This window comes from Oncorhynchus clarkii, chromosome 26, assembly GCF_045791955.1.
Source record: "Oncorhynchus clarkii lewisi isolate Uvic-CL-2024 chromosome 26, UVic_Ocla_1.0, whole genome shotgun sequence".
Classification (NCBI taxonomy): Eukaryota; Metazoa; Chordata; class Actinopteri; order Salmoniformes; family Salmonidae; genus Oncorhynchus; species Oncorhynchus clarkii.
This window is the reverse complement of record NC_092172.1, coordinates 42,442,196-42,459,745: the sequence shown is the minus strand read 5'-3', so window position 1 is coordinate 42,459,745 and position 17,550 is coordinate 42,442,196. Positions and strand designations below refer to the sequence as shown.

The 17,550-nt window shown below is 46.5% G+C and overlaps 1 protein-coding gene across 2 annotated transcripts; it reads left to right on the top strand.

The window, feature by feature from the left end:
* Positions 1–339: 339 nt before the first annotated feature.
* On the top strand, positions 340–15,804 carry LOC139384751 (very-long-chain (3R)-3-hydroxyacyl-CoA dehydratase-like). Of its 2 annotated transcripts, none has more exons than XR_011628877.1 (11): positions 340–757; positions 2,556–2,598; positions 2,695–2,768; positions 3,109–3,273; positions 3,411–3,462; positions 4,304–4,414; positions 8,435–8,562; positions 9,425–9,496; positions 14,359–14,465; positions 14,719–14,850; positions 15,576–15,804. XR_011628877.1 is itself a non-coding variant. In XM_071129618.1 (11 exons), exons 1-11 carry the CDS (start codon positions 677–679, stop codon positions 15,650–15,652), a joined length of 1,083 nt encoding a protein of 360 aa, XP_070985719.1. In that variant the 5' UTR covers positions 349–676; the 3' UTR covers positions 15,653–15,804. The 2 variants fall into 2 exon arrangements, 1 of the variants encoding a protein (XP_070985719.1); XM_071129618.1 differs by having other exon boundaries at positions 349–757; positions 9,384–9,496.
* The last annotated feature ends 1,746 nt before the right edge of the window (positions 15,805–17,550 follow it).

Here is a 17,550-nt window from a genome sequence, read left to right as displayed (position 1 = left end):
GTGTCACTTGGAGCGGAACATGACGCGAGCAGCCCTTGGATGTTGGTTTCACCCATAGCATACATGAAGCCCCGAATTAAAAAAAAAAATACCTTTGTAAGATCTGTACTTCTGTGCAGTCCAAGACAAATACAGACACCATCCATATTATATGTATTTCCATTTAAATAGTATCAATGTTTTCAAACTTTTTTTAAAAATTGTACTGACTGTGCACGAGCACGTTCCTTCCTTTGTTTTGATTTGTGGGTGTAACGCGCACGTAGCGACACCCGAGCTACGTTCAATGCAGAAAAACGTACTGTAACGTTCAATTCGACGGAAACGGTGCTGTTCTGAACGACCAGTTCAAAAACGGGGAAGGCGTAGTTGGATGGGGTTTGGGCTGGAGGACCGCTGTGCCGCAGTCATTTATAGTAAATTGCTTCGATACACACGGAGCAAACGTACCTCAAAGTAAGTTCAAGATCGTTTTAGGGAACCGTGTCGTTCAGTACAAACCGTTAAGCAACGTAAACGTTCAATCGAACTGAACGCACCCCTGAGTATCCTGGATGACTGTTTCCGCATCTAGCCAGCTGTCCTAATGAATGAGGCGGATGATCTCCAGCATTGCTTCTCAGTGATATAACAGCAAGGATATTAATTTCACTAACAGTACCTTTTAGATATCACAATGCAGACCCTCACACCCCACGTGTATTGGGCACAGCGTCATGCAGACATCTACCTGCGTGTGGAGCTGAGTGACGCTAAGGTATGTTACGGATGATCTCCGGGACCGACCTGTCATCGAGCTAAATGGTTAGGACAACAAGCCAGCTAGATGGTTAGGACAACAAGCCAGCTAGATGGTTAGGACAACAAGCCAGCTAGATGGTTAGGACAACAAGCCAGCTAGATGGTTAGGACAACAAGCCAGCTAGATGGTTAGGACAACAAGCCAGCTAGATGGTTAGGACAACAAGCCAGCTAGATGGCTAGGACAACAAGCCAGCTAGATGGTTAGGATAACAAGCCAGCTAGATGGTTAGGATAACAAGCCAGCTAGATGGTTAGGATAACAAGCCAGCTAGATGGTTAGGATAACAAGCCAGCTAGATGGTTAGGATAACAAGCCAGCTAGATGGTTAGGATAACAAGCCAGCTAAATGGTTAGGACAACAAGCCAGCTAGATGGCTAGGACAACAAGCCAGCTAGATGGTTAGGACAACAAGCCAGCTAGATGGTTAGGATAACAAGCCAGCTAAATGGTTAGGACAACAAGCCAGCTAAATGGTTAGGACAACAAGCCAGCTAGATGGTTAGGATAACAAGCCAGCTAGATGGTTAGGACAACAAGCCAGCTAGATGGTTAGGACAACAAGCCAGCTAGATGGTTAGGACAACAAGCCAGCTAAATGGTTAGGACAACAAGCCATCTAGATGGTTAGGATAACAAGCCAGCTAGATGGTTAGGACAACAAGCCAGCTAGATGGCTAGGACAACAAGCCAGCTAGATGGTTAGGACAACAAGCCAGCTAGATGGTTAGGACAACAAGCCAGCTAGATGGTTAGGACAACAAGCCAGCTAGATGGTTAGGACAACAAGCCAGCTAGATGGTTAGGACAACAAGCCAGCTAGATGGTTAGGACAACAAGCCAGCTAGATGGTTAGGACAACAAGCCAGCTGGATGGTTAGGACAACAAGCCAGCTGGATGGTTAGGACAACAAGCCAGCTAGATGGTTAGGACAACAAGCCAGCTAGATGGTTAGGACAACAAGCCAGCTAGATAGCCTCTTTCAGCCAGTAATAAGTTGATTTGTTTAAGCTCACTGCTGGACGTTGTCAATTGAATGCACGTCGCTGACATGAACAAATGACATACATGACATTAGCTACAATGCTGCTTAGAGAATGGACTGATAGCAGCCCCATGCTTATATGTTAGCTAGTAAGCTCATACATCTAGCTAGATAATTTACCACTTGTTCTATTAGCTATACAGAGTGATAATAAAAGTGTAGCATGTCACAAGACAGAGTAACTTATATATAATATATATATCATTTATATAACTTATATATTATATATAGTTTCCTGAGGTCTTGATCCAGTGTTTCCACATAACAAAATCAGGTCATCATGAGAAGTATGGTTCTCGATGAGGCGAGACAGTAGCCAACACTCAGCTACTGAAGCTAACTAGCTACTGTAATTCATATTGAGTTGTAGTAGCTAGTGGTGGTGGTACATCCTACCAAATGTCATGCTTCATAAAAGATTCAGGAATTGTCATGGTGATCGCTGGATCCATTTTAGCCAGTCAGCAAACACACACTCAAGGTGCATCGTGTACTCCAGCTACGTACTACTGTATGTAATGTCATCAGAACACGTTTAGTGATGCTGTATGTGTGAAGGAAACACATCAGCCATTCAGTCACTTAGTTTGATCTCAACCAATGTTAGTGTGTGTTTCTATATTTAGCCTGGTAGCTGACAGTCTTCCGCTTTTTGAGTTGTTTTTTGTTGATGCATGACATTTTTCTTTTTTGCATTTTTTTTTAGGATCTTGAAATCTGCGTGCAAAACAACACCCTGCAATTCAAAGGTTGGTGGTTTGTATTACGCTGGAACAGAAAGAAGGAAAATACGTCTAGTCTGTACAGAGTACATGGTATTAAACCGACGTTCCTTTGTTGGACAGCTCAGGGTCACGGCGCTAAAGGAGACCATGACTATGAGTTCAGTCTGGACTTCCTGGAACCAGTAAAACCTGAGGTATTCTATTATTTCCTATTCCAGAAATGTAGTTTTTTTTCATTAGTGATAAATACCTCACACTCTTCTCAGTCTCAAAGACAAACATTCTCTTCTGGTACTAGAGATTGTTACTGTTCCCTGCTTGTGGTTTATTAGTAAGTGTGTCTTCCGCAGGAGGCTGCTCATGATAATGTCTGGAACGGAGCAAATGGAATGGAATGGAAACCATGTATTTGATACCATGCCACTGATTCCGCTCCAGTCATTACCACGAGCCCGTCCTCCCCAAATGAAGGTGCCACCAACCTCCTGTGGTATCTACAATTATTATCATAGTCACTGTGCGTCTGTCTACCAGGTTAGTCACAGGTCGACCCAGCGCCTGGTAAATGTGACAGTGAGGAAGCAAGAGCAGCGTTGGTGGGACAGACTCACTCTGCAGGAGAGGAAACCTCTCTTCCTGGCGCCAGACTTCGATCGTTGGCTCGACGAATCAGACGCGGAGATGGAGCTTCAGGCTAAGGTAGTAATGACCAGGGTCAGTTTTGGTACAACTTTTAGATGTAATACATAAGGAAGTATAAGGCTTTATTTATTTTGTCTTTTATAAGGGTGTTATGACATTTATTACACCTGACGGTCTGTCTGTTTTGTTTTCAGGAAGAGGAGAAGATAAACAAGGTCAGCATCGAGTCAAGAATCCGTAAAGACCGTAAGTACCGAGCGGTGCAGCTGTGAGCAGACCTTTTTATCTCTAATCTGAAGATTTACATTTCTTGGTAAAGATGCTGTTGGTTTAGACCAGGGATCATCAACTACGTTCAGCCTCAGGCTGATATATTCATTTTTCATTAACCAGTTGGTCGGCAGACCGGAACATGAGCACAAATCATTTGTAGACTGCAATTTGACGGCAAGAATCCAAAAACGGATCATTTGAAACTTTGCTTAAAGTTGTGTCCGATCACGTCTCTCTCTATTATACTTGAGAACAGATTTGACTAAATTAACATCCTGGTGTTTTTACACCCTTACACCCTCCAACAATGAAAATGCAAAAAGAAAGAAAAATTCAACTTTTTTTTTTTTTTTCTCTGAAAAGTTGTGGGGCCAAATAAATCCACCGCGGGCCGCCAACTGGCCGCCAACCCTGGTTTTGACTGTGCATCATCTTTTAGTTTATACCACACACAAGTACAAACTACCTTTTTTATGTACTTGATATTTGATAATGTAAACATCTGAAATGTAATGTCAAATCATTTTGGTTTTGGTTATAGACATAAAAAACCAACTGACTGGAGTTTACTTTGTGTTTTTTTAATTGTGTTTTTATTGAAAGCTGTACCATGTTCTCTCAGCCTACCTGAGCCTGAAGAAGGGCTATCGGTTCATATACAACCTGATGTTATGTGTTTTAAAGATATTGTATGGTAATATGTGGTTTGTTCTCTCAGCCTACCTGGGCCTGAAGAAGGGCTATCTGTTCATGTACAACCTGATGTTATGTGTTTTAAAGATATTGTATGGTAATATGTGGTTTGTTCTCTCAGCCTACCTGGGCCTGAAGAAGGGCTATCTGTTCATGTACAACCTAGTCCAGTTCCTGGGCTTCTCCTGGATCTTTGTCAACATGACCGTCCGTCTCTTCATCCTGGGACAAGGTCAGTGGTCCAGAGCCTGCTGAGGGTCCAGCCTTGTTAGTAGCTGTTGTTTGTTGGTTGGTTGTCTTGACAGTTGACGACAGCGTTGGCCATAGATAGACACACAGTAGGTGAAGTCAGTGTTTCAGGGATAGAAAATAATACATTCAGAATCATTCCTTTTCCACAGCTACAGTTGGAACTAGGTACCTCAGAACTGGTTCTTCATCATAATGTGAGAGAGTTAGTATTAGATGGCTCATATATAACACTAATATTTACATACATTATCATTCTTCCTCCTCAATTTTTTTTTTAGCTGAAAGCTGTCTAGTCGTGTTTCTGAAAGCTGTCTAGTTTATATTCAGTTGTGTTTCTGTGAAGTGATCTGAGTGAGTCAGATTAAACCACACCAGCGAGCCAATGTGTTACTTCCCTAGAATAACTAAACAGGCTCTTTATTCATAGATGTGTCCATTTGAATACGAGAAAGGGAACATTGACTCTTAGCCTGTAGATTCATTTGTCTTGCAAATAGCTTTGAATAGCCTGGTGGTCCAGTCTGTTTGGCGTTTTAGCCAAATTCTGTTTGTATGTCTTCACAACATTTTAAGAGTTGACTACAGCAGTAGTTGCCACCCTGTTGTGTTTGGTCTATCTGCAGAGATACTTGAGGACACTAATGAGAACGTAGACCTACTGGTGAAATACACGTTAAGTGGTACTTGGGGTGTACTTCAGGCACAGCTAAATGTGATTGGTGTACAGCCACTAAAATAGGTTGAGAACCACTGGATTTGAGCACGTACAGTATGGAACCAGGCTACTCTGGATGTGCAGTGTTTGGCCTAACATGTTAGCACCACTGTATAGTACCACTGTGTAGTACCACTGTATAGCACCACTGTATAGCACCACTGTGTAGCACCACTGTATAGCACCACTGTGTAGCACCACTGTGTAGCACCACTGTGTAGCACCACTGTATAGCACCACTGTATAGCACCACTGTATAGCACCACTGTATAGCACCACTGTATAGCACCACTGTGTAGCACCACTGTATAGCACCACTGTGTAGCACCACTGTGTAGCACCACTGTATAGTACCACTGTATAGCACCACTGTGTAGCACCACTGTATAGCACCACTGTGTAGCACCACTGTATAGCACCACTGTGTAGCACCACTGTGTTGCACCACTGTATAGCACCACTGTATAGCACCACTGTGTAGCACCACTGTATAGCACCACTGTGTAGCACCACTGTATAGCACCACTGTGTAGCACCACTGTATAGCACCACTGTGTAGCACCACTGTGTAGCACCACTGTATAGCACCACTGTATAGCACCACTGTGTAGCACCACTGTATAGTACCACTGTATAGCACCACTGTGTAGCACCACTGTATAGCACCACTGTGTAGCACCACTGTATAGCACCACTGTGTAGCACCACTGTATAGCACCACTGTATAGCACCACTGTATAGCACCACTGTGTAGCACCACTGTATAGCACCACTGTGTAGCACCACTGTATAGCACCACTGTGTAGCACCACTGTATAGCACCACTGTGTAGCACCACTGTGTAGCACCACTGTATAGCACCACTGTATAGCACCACTGTGTAGCACCACTGTGTAGCACCACTGTGTAGCACCACTGTGTAGCACCACTGTATAGCACCACTGTGTAGCACCACTGTGTAGCACCACTGTGTAGCACCACTGTATAGCACCACTGTATAGTACCACTGTATAGCACCACTGTATAGCACCACTGTATAGCACCACTGTATAGTACCACTGTATAGCACCACTGTGTAGCACCACTGTATAGCACCACTGTATAGCACCACTGTATAGCACCACTGTATAGCACCACTGTGTAGCACCACTGTGTAGCACCACTGTGTAGCACCACTGTATAGCACCACTGTGTAGCACCACTGTGTAGCACCACTGTATAGCACCACTGTGTAGCACCACTGTATAGCACCACTGTATAGCACCACTGTATAGCACCACTGTGGTGCTACACAGTGGTGCTATACAGTGGTGCTACACAGTGCTGTATAGCACCACTGTATAGTACCACTGTGTAGCACCACTGTACAGTGGTGCTATACAGTGGTGCACTGTGTAGCACCACCGTGTAGCACCACTGTGTAGTATCACTGTGTAGCACCACTGTGTAGTATCACTGTGTAGCACCACTGTATAGTACCACTGTGTAGCACCACTGTGTAGCACCACTGTATAGCACCACTGTGTAGCACCACTGTATAGCACCACTGTATAGCACCACTGTATAGCACCACTGTGTAGCACCACTGTATAGCACCACTGTATAGCACCACTGTGTAGCACCACTGTGTAGCACCACTGTGTAGCACCACTGTGTAGCACCACTGTATAGCACCACTGTATAGCACCACTGTGTAGCACCACTGTGTAGCACCACTGTATAGCACCACTGTATAGTACCACTGTATAGCACCACTGTATAGCACCACTGTATAGCACCACTGTATAGCACCACTGTGTAGCACCACTGTGTAGCACCACTGTATAGCACCACTGTATAGCACCACTGTATAGCACCACTGTGTAGCACCACTGTGTAGCACCACTGTATAGCACCACTGTGTAGCACCACTGTGTAGTACCACTGTATAGCACCACTGTATAGCACCACTGTGTAGCACCACTGTGTAGCACCACTGTGTGGCACCACTGTATAGCACCACTGTATAGCACCACTGTGTAGCACCACTGTGTAGCACCACTGTATAGCACCACTGTATAGTACCACTGTATAGCACCACTGTATAGCACCACTGTATAGCACCACTGTATAGTACCACTGTATAGCACCACTGTGTAGCACCACTGTATAGCACCACTGTATAGTACCACTGTGTAGCACCACTGTGTAGCACCACTGTGTAGCACCACTGTGTAGCACCACTGTATAGCACCACTGTGTAGCACCACTGTGTAGCACCACTGTATAGCACCACTGTGTAGCACCACTGTATAGCACCACTGTATAGCACCACTGTATAGCACCACTGTGGTGCTACACAGTGGTGCTATACAGTGGTGCTACACAGTGCTGTATAGCACCACTGTATAGTACCACTGTGTAGCACCACTGTACAGTGGTGCTATACAGTGGTGCACTGTGTAGCACCACCGTGTAGCACCACTGTGTAGTATCACTGTGTAGCACCACTGTGTAGTATCACTGTGTAGCACCACTGTATAGTACCACTGTGTAGCACCACTGTGTAGCACCACTGTATAGCACCACTGTGTAGCACCACTGTATAGCACCACTGTATAGCACCACTGTATAGCACCACTGTATAGCACCACTGTATAGCACCACTGTGTAGCACCACTGTATAGCACCACTGTGTAGCACCACTGTATAGCACCACTGTATAGCACCACTGTATAGTACCACTGTATAGCACCACTGTATAGCACCACTGTGTAGTACCACTGTATAGCACCACTGTGTAGCACCACTGTGTAGCACCACTGTATAGCACCACTGTGTAGCTGTTGGTAACTGTGTTCTACCTCTCCACTGTGTAACTGTGTTCTACCTCTCCACTGTGTAACTGTGTTCTACCTCTCCACTGTGTTCTACCTCTCCACTGTGTTCTACCTCTCCACTGTGTAACTGTGTTCTACCTCTCCACTGTGTAACTGTGTTCTACCTCTCCACTGTGTAACTGTGTTCTACCTCTCCACTGTGTAACTGTGTTCTACCTCTCCACTGTGTAACTGTGTTCTACCTCTCCACTGTGTAACTGTGTTCTACCTCTCCACTGTGTAACTGTGTTCTACCTCTCCACTGTGTTCTACCTCTCCACTGTGTAACTGTGTTCTACCTATCCACTGTGTAACTGTGTTCTACCTCTCCACTGTGTAACTGTGTTCTACCTCTCCACTGTGTAACTGTGTTCTACCTCTCCACTGTGTAACTGTGTTCTACCTCTCTTTCTCTCCCTCTTGTCAGACTCGTTCTATGACACGTTCCACACCATTGCTGACATGATGTACTTCTGTCAGATGATGGCCGTAGCAGAGGTCATGAACCCTCTAGTGGGTCTGGTCAAGACAGGGGTGTTCCCTGCTATGATCCAGGTAGGGTTCAATCCAAACACACAGAAAAATAACTTTCAAAATGACTTGGGTTTAAAATTTAAAAAAACACATGCTAATTTAGGTTACATTGACTTTTTAGTTGTTTTTGGTTAGTCAAAGCTAAAGTTAGCGGCAATGGTTTTGTAAACCAACCCAAAGCAAAGATTCTCAGCTTTCAGGTTGAGGCCGGGGTGCATTCAGGTTGAGGCCAGGATGCATTCAGGTTGAGGCCGGGATGCATTCAGGTTGAGGCCGGGATGCATTCAGGTTGAGGCCAGGATGCATTCAGGTTGAGGCCGGGATGCATTCAGGTTGAGGCCAGGATGCATTCAGGTTGAGGCCAGGATGCATTCAGGTTGAGGCCGGGATGCATTCAGGTTGAGGCCGGGGTGCATTCAGGTTGAGGCCGGGGTGCATTCAGGTTGAGGCCGGGATGCATTCAGGTTGAGGCCGGGGTGCATTCAGGTTGAGGCCGGGGTGCATTCAGGTTGAGGCCGGGGTGCATTCAGGTTGAGGCCGGGGTGCATTCAGGTTGAGGCCGGGGTGCATTCAGGTTGAGGCCGGGGTGCATTCAGGTTGAGGCCGGGATGCATTCAGGTTGAGGCCGGGATGCATTCAGGTTGAGGCCGGGATGCATTCAGGTTGAGGCCGGGATGCATTCAGGTTGAGGCCGGGATGCATTCAGGTTGAGGCCGGGATGCATTCAGGTTGAGGCCAGGATGCATTCAGGGCGAGGACAAGTGATTTTGTATTTAGGGTGAATTAACCCTTTAATGAAGTGTGTTTCTGTGATTTTTTGTTGTTGTTGTTGACCTGTCCAGGTGGTGGGTAGGAACGTAATCCTGTTTGTGATCTTCGGTAGTCTGGAGGAGATGCAGAACAAAGCAGTGGTCTTCTTCGTCTTCTACCTCTGGAGCACCATAGAGATCTTCAGGTGACTCTACCTCTATAGTCAATATAGATCTACAGGTGACTCTACCTCTATAGTACAGTTAATATAGATCTACAGGTGACTCTACCTCTATAGTATAGTCAATATAGATCTACAGGTGGCTCTACCTCTATAGTTAATATAGATCTACAGGTGACTCTACCTCTATAGTCAATATAGATCTACAGGTGACTCTACTTCTATAGTATAGTCAATATAGATCTACAGGTGACTCTACCTCTATAGTATAGTCAATATAGATCTACAGGTGACTCTACCTCTATAGTTAATATAGATCTACAGGTGACTCTACCTCTATAGTATAGTCAATATAGATCTACAGGTGACTCTACCTCTATAGTTAATATAGATCTACAGGTGACTCTACCTCTATAGTTAATATAGATCTACAGGTGACTCTACCTCAATACAGCTCACATCCAGATAACGGCCAAAATAAAGGAAACACGACATAAAGTTGCTTCAATACACCTCCTCATAGATTCTACAGGTGTCTGGAACTCTATTGGAGGGATGTGACATCATTCTTCCACCAGAAGAATGTGGTGTTTTGTTGATGGCGGTGCACCATGTCAGGCTCTGCAACAGAATCTCCCAGAGGTGTTGAATTGGGTTGAGATCTGGAGACTGAAACGGCCAGGGTAAATGGTTTACGTTGTTTTCATGGGTTTTCCTTAACTCTTTTTCTATAACCTCAACTTTAGTCTCCTCACCTGCGATCGAAGTATCCTAAAGAGTGGTTCGGTGTAAGAAAAATGGTGTAAGGGAATTGTCATCAATCAATCAAATGTATTTATAAAGCCCTTCTTACATCAGACGATGTCACAAAGTGCTGTACAGAAATCCAGCCTAAAACCCCCAAACAGCAAGCAATGCAGGTGTAGAAGCACGGTGGCTAGGAAAAACTCTCTGGAAAGGCAGGAACCTAAGAGGAAACCTAGAGAGGAACCAGGCTCCGAGGGGTGGCCAGTCCTCTTCTGGCTGTGCCGGGTAGAGATTAGAAACCTAGAGAGGAACCAGGCTCCGAGGGGTGGCCAGTCCTCTTCTGGCTGTACCGGGTAGAGATTAGAAACCTAGAGCGGAACCAGGCTCCGAGGGGTGGCCAGTCCTCTTCTGGCTGTGTTGGGTGGAGATTAGAAACCTAGAGAGGAACCAGGCTCTGAGGGGTGGCCAGTCCTCTTCCGGCTGTGCCGGGTGGAGATTAGAAACCTAGAGAGGAACCAGGCTCCGAGGGGTGGCCAGTCCTCTTCTGGCTGTGCCGGGTGGAGATTAGAAACCTAGAGAGGAACCAGGCTCTGAGGGGTGGGGGTGTGCCAGTAGAGAGGAACCAGGCCTTAGGGGTGGCCAGTCCTCTGGCTGTGCCGGGTGGAGATTAGAAACCTAGAGAGGAACCAGGGAGGGGTGGCCAGTCCTCTTCTGGCTGTGCCGGGTGGAGATTAGAAACCTAGAGAGGAACCAGGCTCTGAGGGGTGGCCAGTCCTCTTCTGGCTGTGCCGGGTGGAGATTAGAAACCTAGAGAGGAACCAAGGGGTGGCCAGTCCTCTTCTGGCTGTGCCGGGTGGAGATTAGAAACCTAGAGAGGAACCAGGCTCCGAGGGGTGGCCAGTCCTCTTCTGGCTGTGCTGGGTGGAGATTAGAAACCTAGAGAGGAACCAGGCTCTGAGGGGTGGCCAGTCCTCTTCTGGCTGTGCCAGGTGGAGATTATAAGAGTACTTGTACTCTCGGCACCATGATATCCGAACAACAAACATCTACAGGACTGTTTCGCTAGCACGGCACCATGATATCCGAACAACAAACATCTACAGGACTGTTTCGCTAGCACAGACTGAAACATGTTCCCGCGATTCAACCGATCACATCTACAGGACTGTTTCGCTAGCACAGACTGGTATATGTTCCCGCGATTCAACCGATCACATCTACAGGACTGTTTCGCTAGCACAGACTGAAACATGTTCCCGCGATTCAACCGATCACATCTACAGGACTGTTTCGCTAGCACAGACTGAAACATGTTCCCGTGATTCAACCGATCACATCGAGGAGTTTACGCATCGACGACGTCATCCTCACAATGACCATACATACATAAATACGTACATGCATACCCCAACCAGAAGCCATGGGTTACATGCAACATCCGCACTTAAAGGCTGCCGGTTTCAAGGAACAGGACAGTAATCCGGACGCTTATAAGAAATCCCACTACGACCTCCGACGAGGTCTGACCTTCACTGACATTTTTTTTCTCCCTACTACTTTACTGCCTTTATTGCCTCCTAGACCCACTCCAATTCACATACCGCCCCAACATATCCACAGATGACACAATCTCAATCGCACTCCACACTGCCCTCTCCCACCTGGACAAGAGGAACACCTATGTGAGAATGTTGTTCCTTGACTGCAGCTCAGCGTTCAACACCATAGTGCCTTCCAAGCTCATCAATAAACTCAGGATCCTGGGACTGAACACTTCCCTCTGCAACTTGATCCTGGACTTCCTGACGGGCTGCCCCCCCAGGTGATGAGGGTAAGCAACGCTGACCCTCAACACGGGGGCCTCTCAGGGGTGCATGCTTAGTCCCCTCCTGTTCACCCACAACTGCGTGGCCGCGCACGACTCCAACACCGTCATTACGTTTGCTGACAACACGACGGTGGTTGTCCTGATCAACAATGACGATGGGACAGCCTATAGGGACGAGGTCAGTGACCTGGCAGTGTGGTGCAAGGACAACAACCTTTCCCTTAACGTCAACAAGACAAAGGAGTAGATTGTGGACTACAGAAAACCCACGACCGAGGCATGCCCCCATCCACGACTGGGCTGTAGTGGAGCAGGTTGAGAGCTTCAAGTTCCTCGGCGTCCACATCACTAAGGAATTGACGTAGTCCAGACCCACCAACACAGTCGTGAAGAAGGCATGACGACGTCTCTTCCCCCTCAGGAGGATGTAAATATTTGTCATGGGCCCTCAGATCCTCAAAATGTTCTACAGCTGCAGTATCTTGACTGTCTGCATCACAGGTTGGTATGGCAACTGCTCGGCCTCCGACCGCAAAGCACTACAGAGGGTAGTGGGTATGGCCCAGTACATCACTGGGGCTGAGCTCCCTGCCATCCAGGACCTCTATACCAGGCGGTGTCAGAGGAAGGTACCAGGTGATGTCAGAGGAAGGTACCAGGCGGTGTCAGAGGAAGGCCCTAAACATTGTCAAAGCCTCAAGCCATACAAATGATAGACTGTTCTCTGTGCTACGGCATGGCAAGCGTTACCGATGCAAGTCTGGAACCAACAGGACCCTGAACAGCTTAAGACTGTTAAATAGTTAGCCTGGGTAGCTATTGGTTAACTATTTAAATATCTGCATTGACCCTTTTTGCACTAACGTTTTTGACTCATCACATACTCTGGTGTTACTGTTTATTATCTCTCCTGTTGCCTAGTCACTTTACCCCTACCTATATCTACATATCTACCACATGTGACAAATACTAGCTAGTGAGGCTAGTTGTAACCATGAATGGACCAGCTAGTGAGACTAGTTGTAACCATGAATGGACATTATATTACCAGCTAGTGAGGCTAGTTGTAACCATGAATGGACCAGCTAGTGAGACTAGTTGTAACCATGAATGGACATTATATTACCAGTTAGTGAGGCTAGTTGTAACCATGAATGGACCAGCTAGTGAGGCTAGTTGTAACCATGAATGGACCAGCTAGTGAGGCTAGTTGTAACCATGAATGGACCAGCTAGTGAGACTAGTTGTAACCATGAATGGACCAGCTAGTGAGGCTAGATGTAACCATGAATGGACCAGCTAGTGAGGCTAGATGTAACCATGAATGGACCAGCTAGTGAGGCTAGTTGTAACCATGAATGGACATTATATTACCAGCTAGTGAGGCTAGTTGTAACCATGAATGGACCAGCTAGTGAGGCTAGTTGTAACCATGAATGGACCAGCTAGTGAGGCTAGTTGTAACCATGAATGGACCAGCTAGTGAGGCTAGTTGTAACCATGAATGGACCAGCTAGTGAGACTAGTTGTAACCATGAATGGACCAGCTAGTGAGACTAGTTGTAACCATGAATGGACCAGCTAGTGAGGCTAGTTGTAACCATGAATGGACCAGCTAGTGAGGCTAGTTGTAACCATGAATGGACCAGCTAGTGAGGCTAGTTGTAACCATGAATGGACATTACATTACCAGCTAGTGAGGCTAGTTGTAACCATGAATGGACCAGCTAGTGAGGCTAGTTGTAACCATGAATGGACCAGCTAGTGAGACTAGTTGTAACCATGAATGGACATTACATTACCAGCTAGTGAGGCTAGTTGTAACCATGAATGGACCAGCTAGTGAGGCTAGTTGTAACCATGAATGGACCAGCTAGTGAGGCTAGTTGTAAGCATTTCGCAGGTACCCGTTTTACACGTTGGCCTGCACTGTATTGCAGCCGTCTCACTAGTGCTGTTACTGTTGTTATTTGCCTGTTCTACATGTTGACCTGCATTGTATTGCTGTTTTGTTGTCTGTCCCAGGTATCCATTCTACATGTTGACCTGCATTGTATTGCTGTTTTGTTGTCTGTCCCAGGTATCCATTCTACATGTTGACCTGCATTGTATTGCTGTTTTGTTGTCTGTCCCAGGTATCCATTCTACATGTTGACCTGCATTGTATTGCTCACTGCTTGTGAATGATGCTAAATAAACCTGTTGTTTTGTCGTCTGTCCCAGGTATCCATTCTACATGTTGACCTGCATTGTATTGCTCACTGCTTGTGAATGATGCTAAATAAACCTGTTGTTTTGTCGTCTGTCCCAGGTATCCATTCTACATGCTGGCCTGCATCGACACAGACTGGAAGCTGCTGACCTGGCTCAGATACTCCATCTGGATGCCCCTCTACCCTCTGGGGGTGCTAGCAGAGGGTCAGTGGGCCTGTCACACACACACACACGCACCCGCACGCACACACACACACCATACACACACACACACACCATACACATCATACACATACTCCTCAGAGAGCTCTATGCCTGCAATATTCACTTATTATGTAAATTGTATGTAAATAATAGTGGTAGGATGTTTGTAGTCAAACAAGATATTACTTAGTTTATTACCAAGATATCCGAGTGTTGCTGTGTATTCCTGTCTGTCCTGTCTGTTTCCTCTTAGCTATCGCTGTGATCCAGTCCCTGCCTATCTTCGATGAGACCCGTCTGTACAGCATCCCTCTACCTACGGTCCTGGGCTCGTCCTTCAGCTTTTCCTTCACTCTGAAGATCTACCTGGCCCTCATGTTCCTCGGTCAGTTAGTACCACTCTCTGACCCTACACCCTAACCCTACACCCTAACCCTCCACCCTAACCCTCCATCCTAACACTCTACCCTAACCCTTAACCCTAACCCTCTCTCTGACCCTCTCTCTGACCCTCTCTCTAACCCTCTACCCTAACCCTCTACTCTAACCCTCTCTCTAACCCTCTACCCTAACCCTCTCTCTGACCCTCTCTCTGACCCTCTCTCTAACCCTCTACCCTAACCCTCTCTCTGACCCTCTCTCTGACCCTCTCTCTAACCCTCTCTCTAACCCTCTCTCTGACCCTCTCTCTGACCCTCTCTCTAACCCTCTACCCTAACCCTCTCTCTGACCCTCTCTCTGACCCTCTCTCTGACCCTCTCTCTAACCCTCTCTCTGACCCTCTCTCTAACCCTCTACCCTAACCCTCTCTCTGACCCTCTCTCTGACCCTCTCTCTAACCCTCTCTCTGACCCTCTCTCTAACCCTCTACCCTAACCCTCTCTCTGACCCTCTCTCTGACCCTTTCTCTGACCCTCCACCCTCCAGCTGTATCTATCTGTCATGTTTCAGGATCTGTTAATGTCTCTAAGGGAGAAACATACACTTTGGGTCAAAATACGATTTGTTTTCTTACATTATCTTTGCTTGGACTTGTCTTTCTGGCCAAGTGGATGGAGTTTGCACTTAACAAACATTTTAAATGATAAAAAGTAGTTTTTTTCTTCCCAGGTCTGTTCATCAACTTCCGCCACCTGTTTCGCCAGAGGAGGAGACGAATGCGCTCCAGGAAGAGGAAAAATAACTAACGGATAGAAAGACACACCTCACGATCTCTCCAGTCTCACTGCTGGTTGCCTTTTCACACCTCTCCTCTCCTCACACCTCTCTCTCTCTTCTCTCCTCACCTCACACCTCTGTCCTCTCTCTCTTCTCTCCTCACCTCACACCTCTGTCCTCTCTCTCTTCTCTCCTCACCTCACCCCTCTGTCCTCTCTCTCTTCTCTCCCCACCTCACACCTCTGTCCTCTCTCTCCTCTCCTCTCTTCTCTCCTCTCACACCTCTCTTCTCTCCTCTCGCCTCTGTCCTCTCCTCTCTTCTCTCCTCTCTCACCTCTCTTCTCTCCTCCACTGATAAACAACCAACCACATCCTCCTCTTCTATTTTCCTGTGGATGTACCTCCTCTAACAGACACTTATCTTCCTCACCCAGTCCTTCAGAGGTACCTCCTCTAACACAAACACTAATTTTCCTCACCCAGTCTGTCCTTCAGAGGTACCTCCTCTAACACAAACACTCATCTTTCTCACCCAGTCTGTCCATCAGAGGTACCTCCTCTAACACAAACACTCATCTTCCTCACCCAGTCTGTCCATCAGAGGTACCTCCTCTAACACAAACACTCATCTTTCTCACCCAGTCTGTCCATCAGAGGTACCTCCTCTAACACAAACACTTCTCTTCCTCACCCAGTCTGTCCATCAGAGGTACCTCCTCTAACACAAACACTCATCTTCCTCACCCAGTCTGTCCATCAGAGGTACCTCCTCTAACACAAACACTCATCTTTCTCACCCAGTCTGTCCATCAGAGGTACCTCCTCTAACACAAACCCTTCCCTTCCTCACCCAGTCTGTCCATCAGAGGTACCTCCTCTAACACAAACACTCATCTTCCTCACCCAGTCTGTCCATCAGAGGTACCTCCTCTAACACAAACACTCATCTTCCTCACCCAGTCTGTCCATCAGAGGTACCTCCTCTAACACAAACCCTTCCCTTCCTCACCCAGTCTGTCCATCAGAGGTACCTCCTCTAACACAAACACTCATCTTCCTCACCCAGTCTGTCCATCAGAGGTACCTCCTCTAACACAAACCCTTCCCTTCCTCACCCAGTCTGTCCATCAGAGGTACCTCCTCTAACACAAACACTCATCTTTCTCACCCAGTCTGTCCATCAGAGGTACCTCCTCTAACACAAACACTCATCTTCCTCACCCAGTCTGTCCATCAGAGGTACCTCCTCTAACACAAACACTCATCTTCCTCACCCAGTCTGTCCATCAGAGGTACCTCCTCTAACACAAACCCTTCCCTTCCTCACCCAGTCTGTCCATCAGAGGTACCTCCTCTAACACAAACACTCATCTTCCTCACCCAGTCTGTCCATCAGAGGTACCTCCTCTAACACAAACCCTTCCCTTCCTCACCCAGTCTGTCCATCAGAGGTACCTCCTCTAACACAAACACTCATCTTTCTCACCCAGTCTGTCCATCAGAGGTACCTCCTCTAACACAAACCCTTCCCTTCCTCACCCAGTCTGTCCATCAGAGGTACCTCCTCTAACACAAACCCTTCCCTTCCTCACCCAGTCTGTCCATCAGAGGTACCTCCTCTAACACAAACAAGTGCATTCAATTCACACCCTCTTTTTATGATTTATATCCATGTCATACTGTACTATTAGTATTAACAGATACATGTCATACTGTTAGTATTAACAGATACATGTCATACTGCACTGTTAGTATTAACAGATACATGTCATACTGTTAGTATTGACAGATACATGTCATACTATTAGTATTAACAGATACATGTCATACTGTACTGTTAGTATTAACAGATACATGTCATACTGTTAGTATTGACAGATACATGTCATACTATTAGTATTAACAGATACATGTCATACTGTACTGT

What these genes read in the sequence shown, in the direction of transcription:
- LOC139384751 (XM_071129618.1), top strand. Translation starts at nt 677, where the DNA reads ATGCAGACCCTCACACCCCACGTGTATTGGGCACAGCGTCATGCAGAC. An exon ending in TGGAACCAGTAAAACCTGAG is followed by an intron (nt 2,769 to 3,108) that starts GTATTCTATTAT and finishes TCTGTCTACCAG; the next exon opens with GTTAGTCACAGGTCGACCCA. An exon ending in CCTGGCCCTCATGTTCCTCG is followed by an intron (nt 14,851 to 15,575) that starts GTCAGTTAGTAC and finishes TTTTCTTCCCAG; the next exon opens with GTCTGTTCATCAACTTCCGC.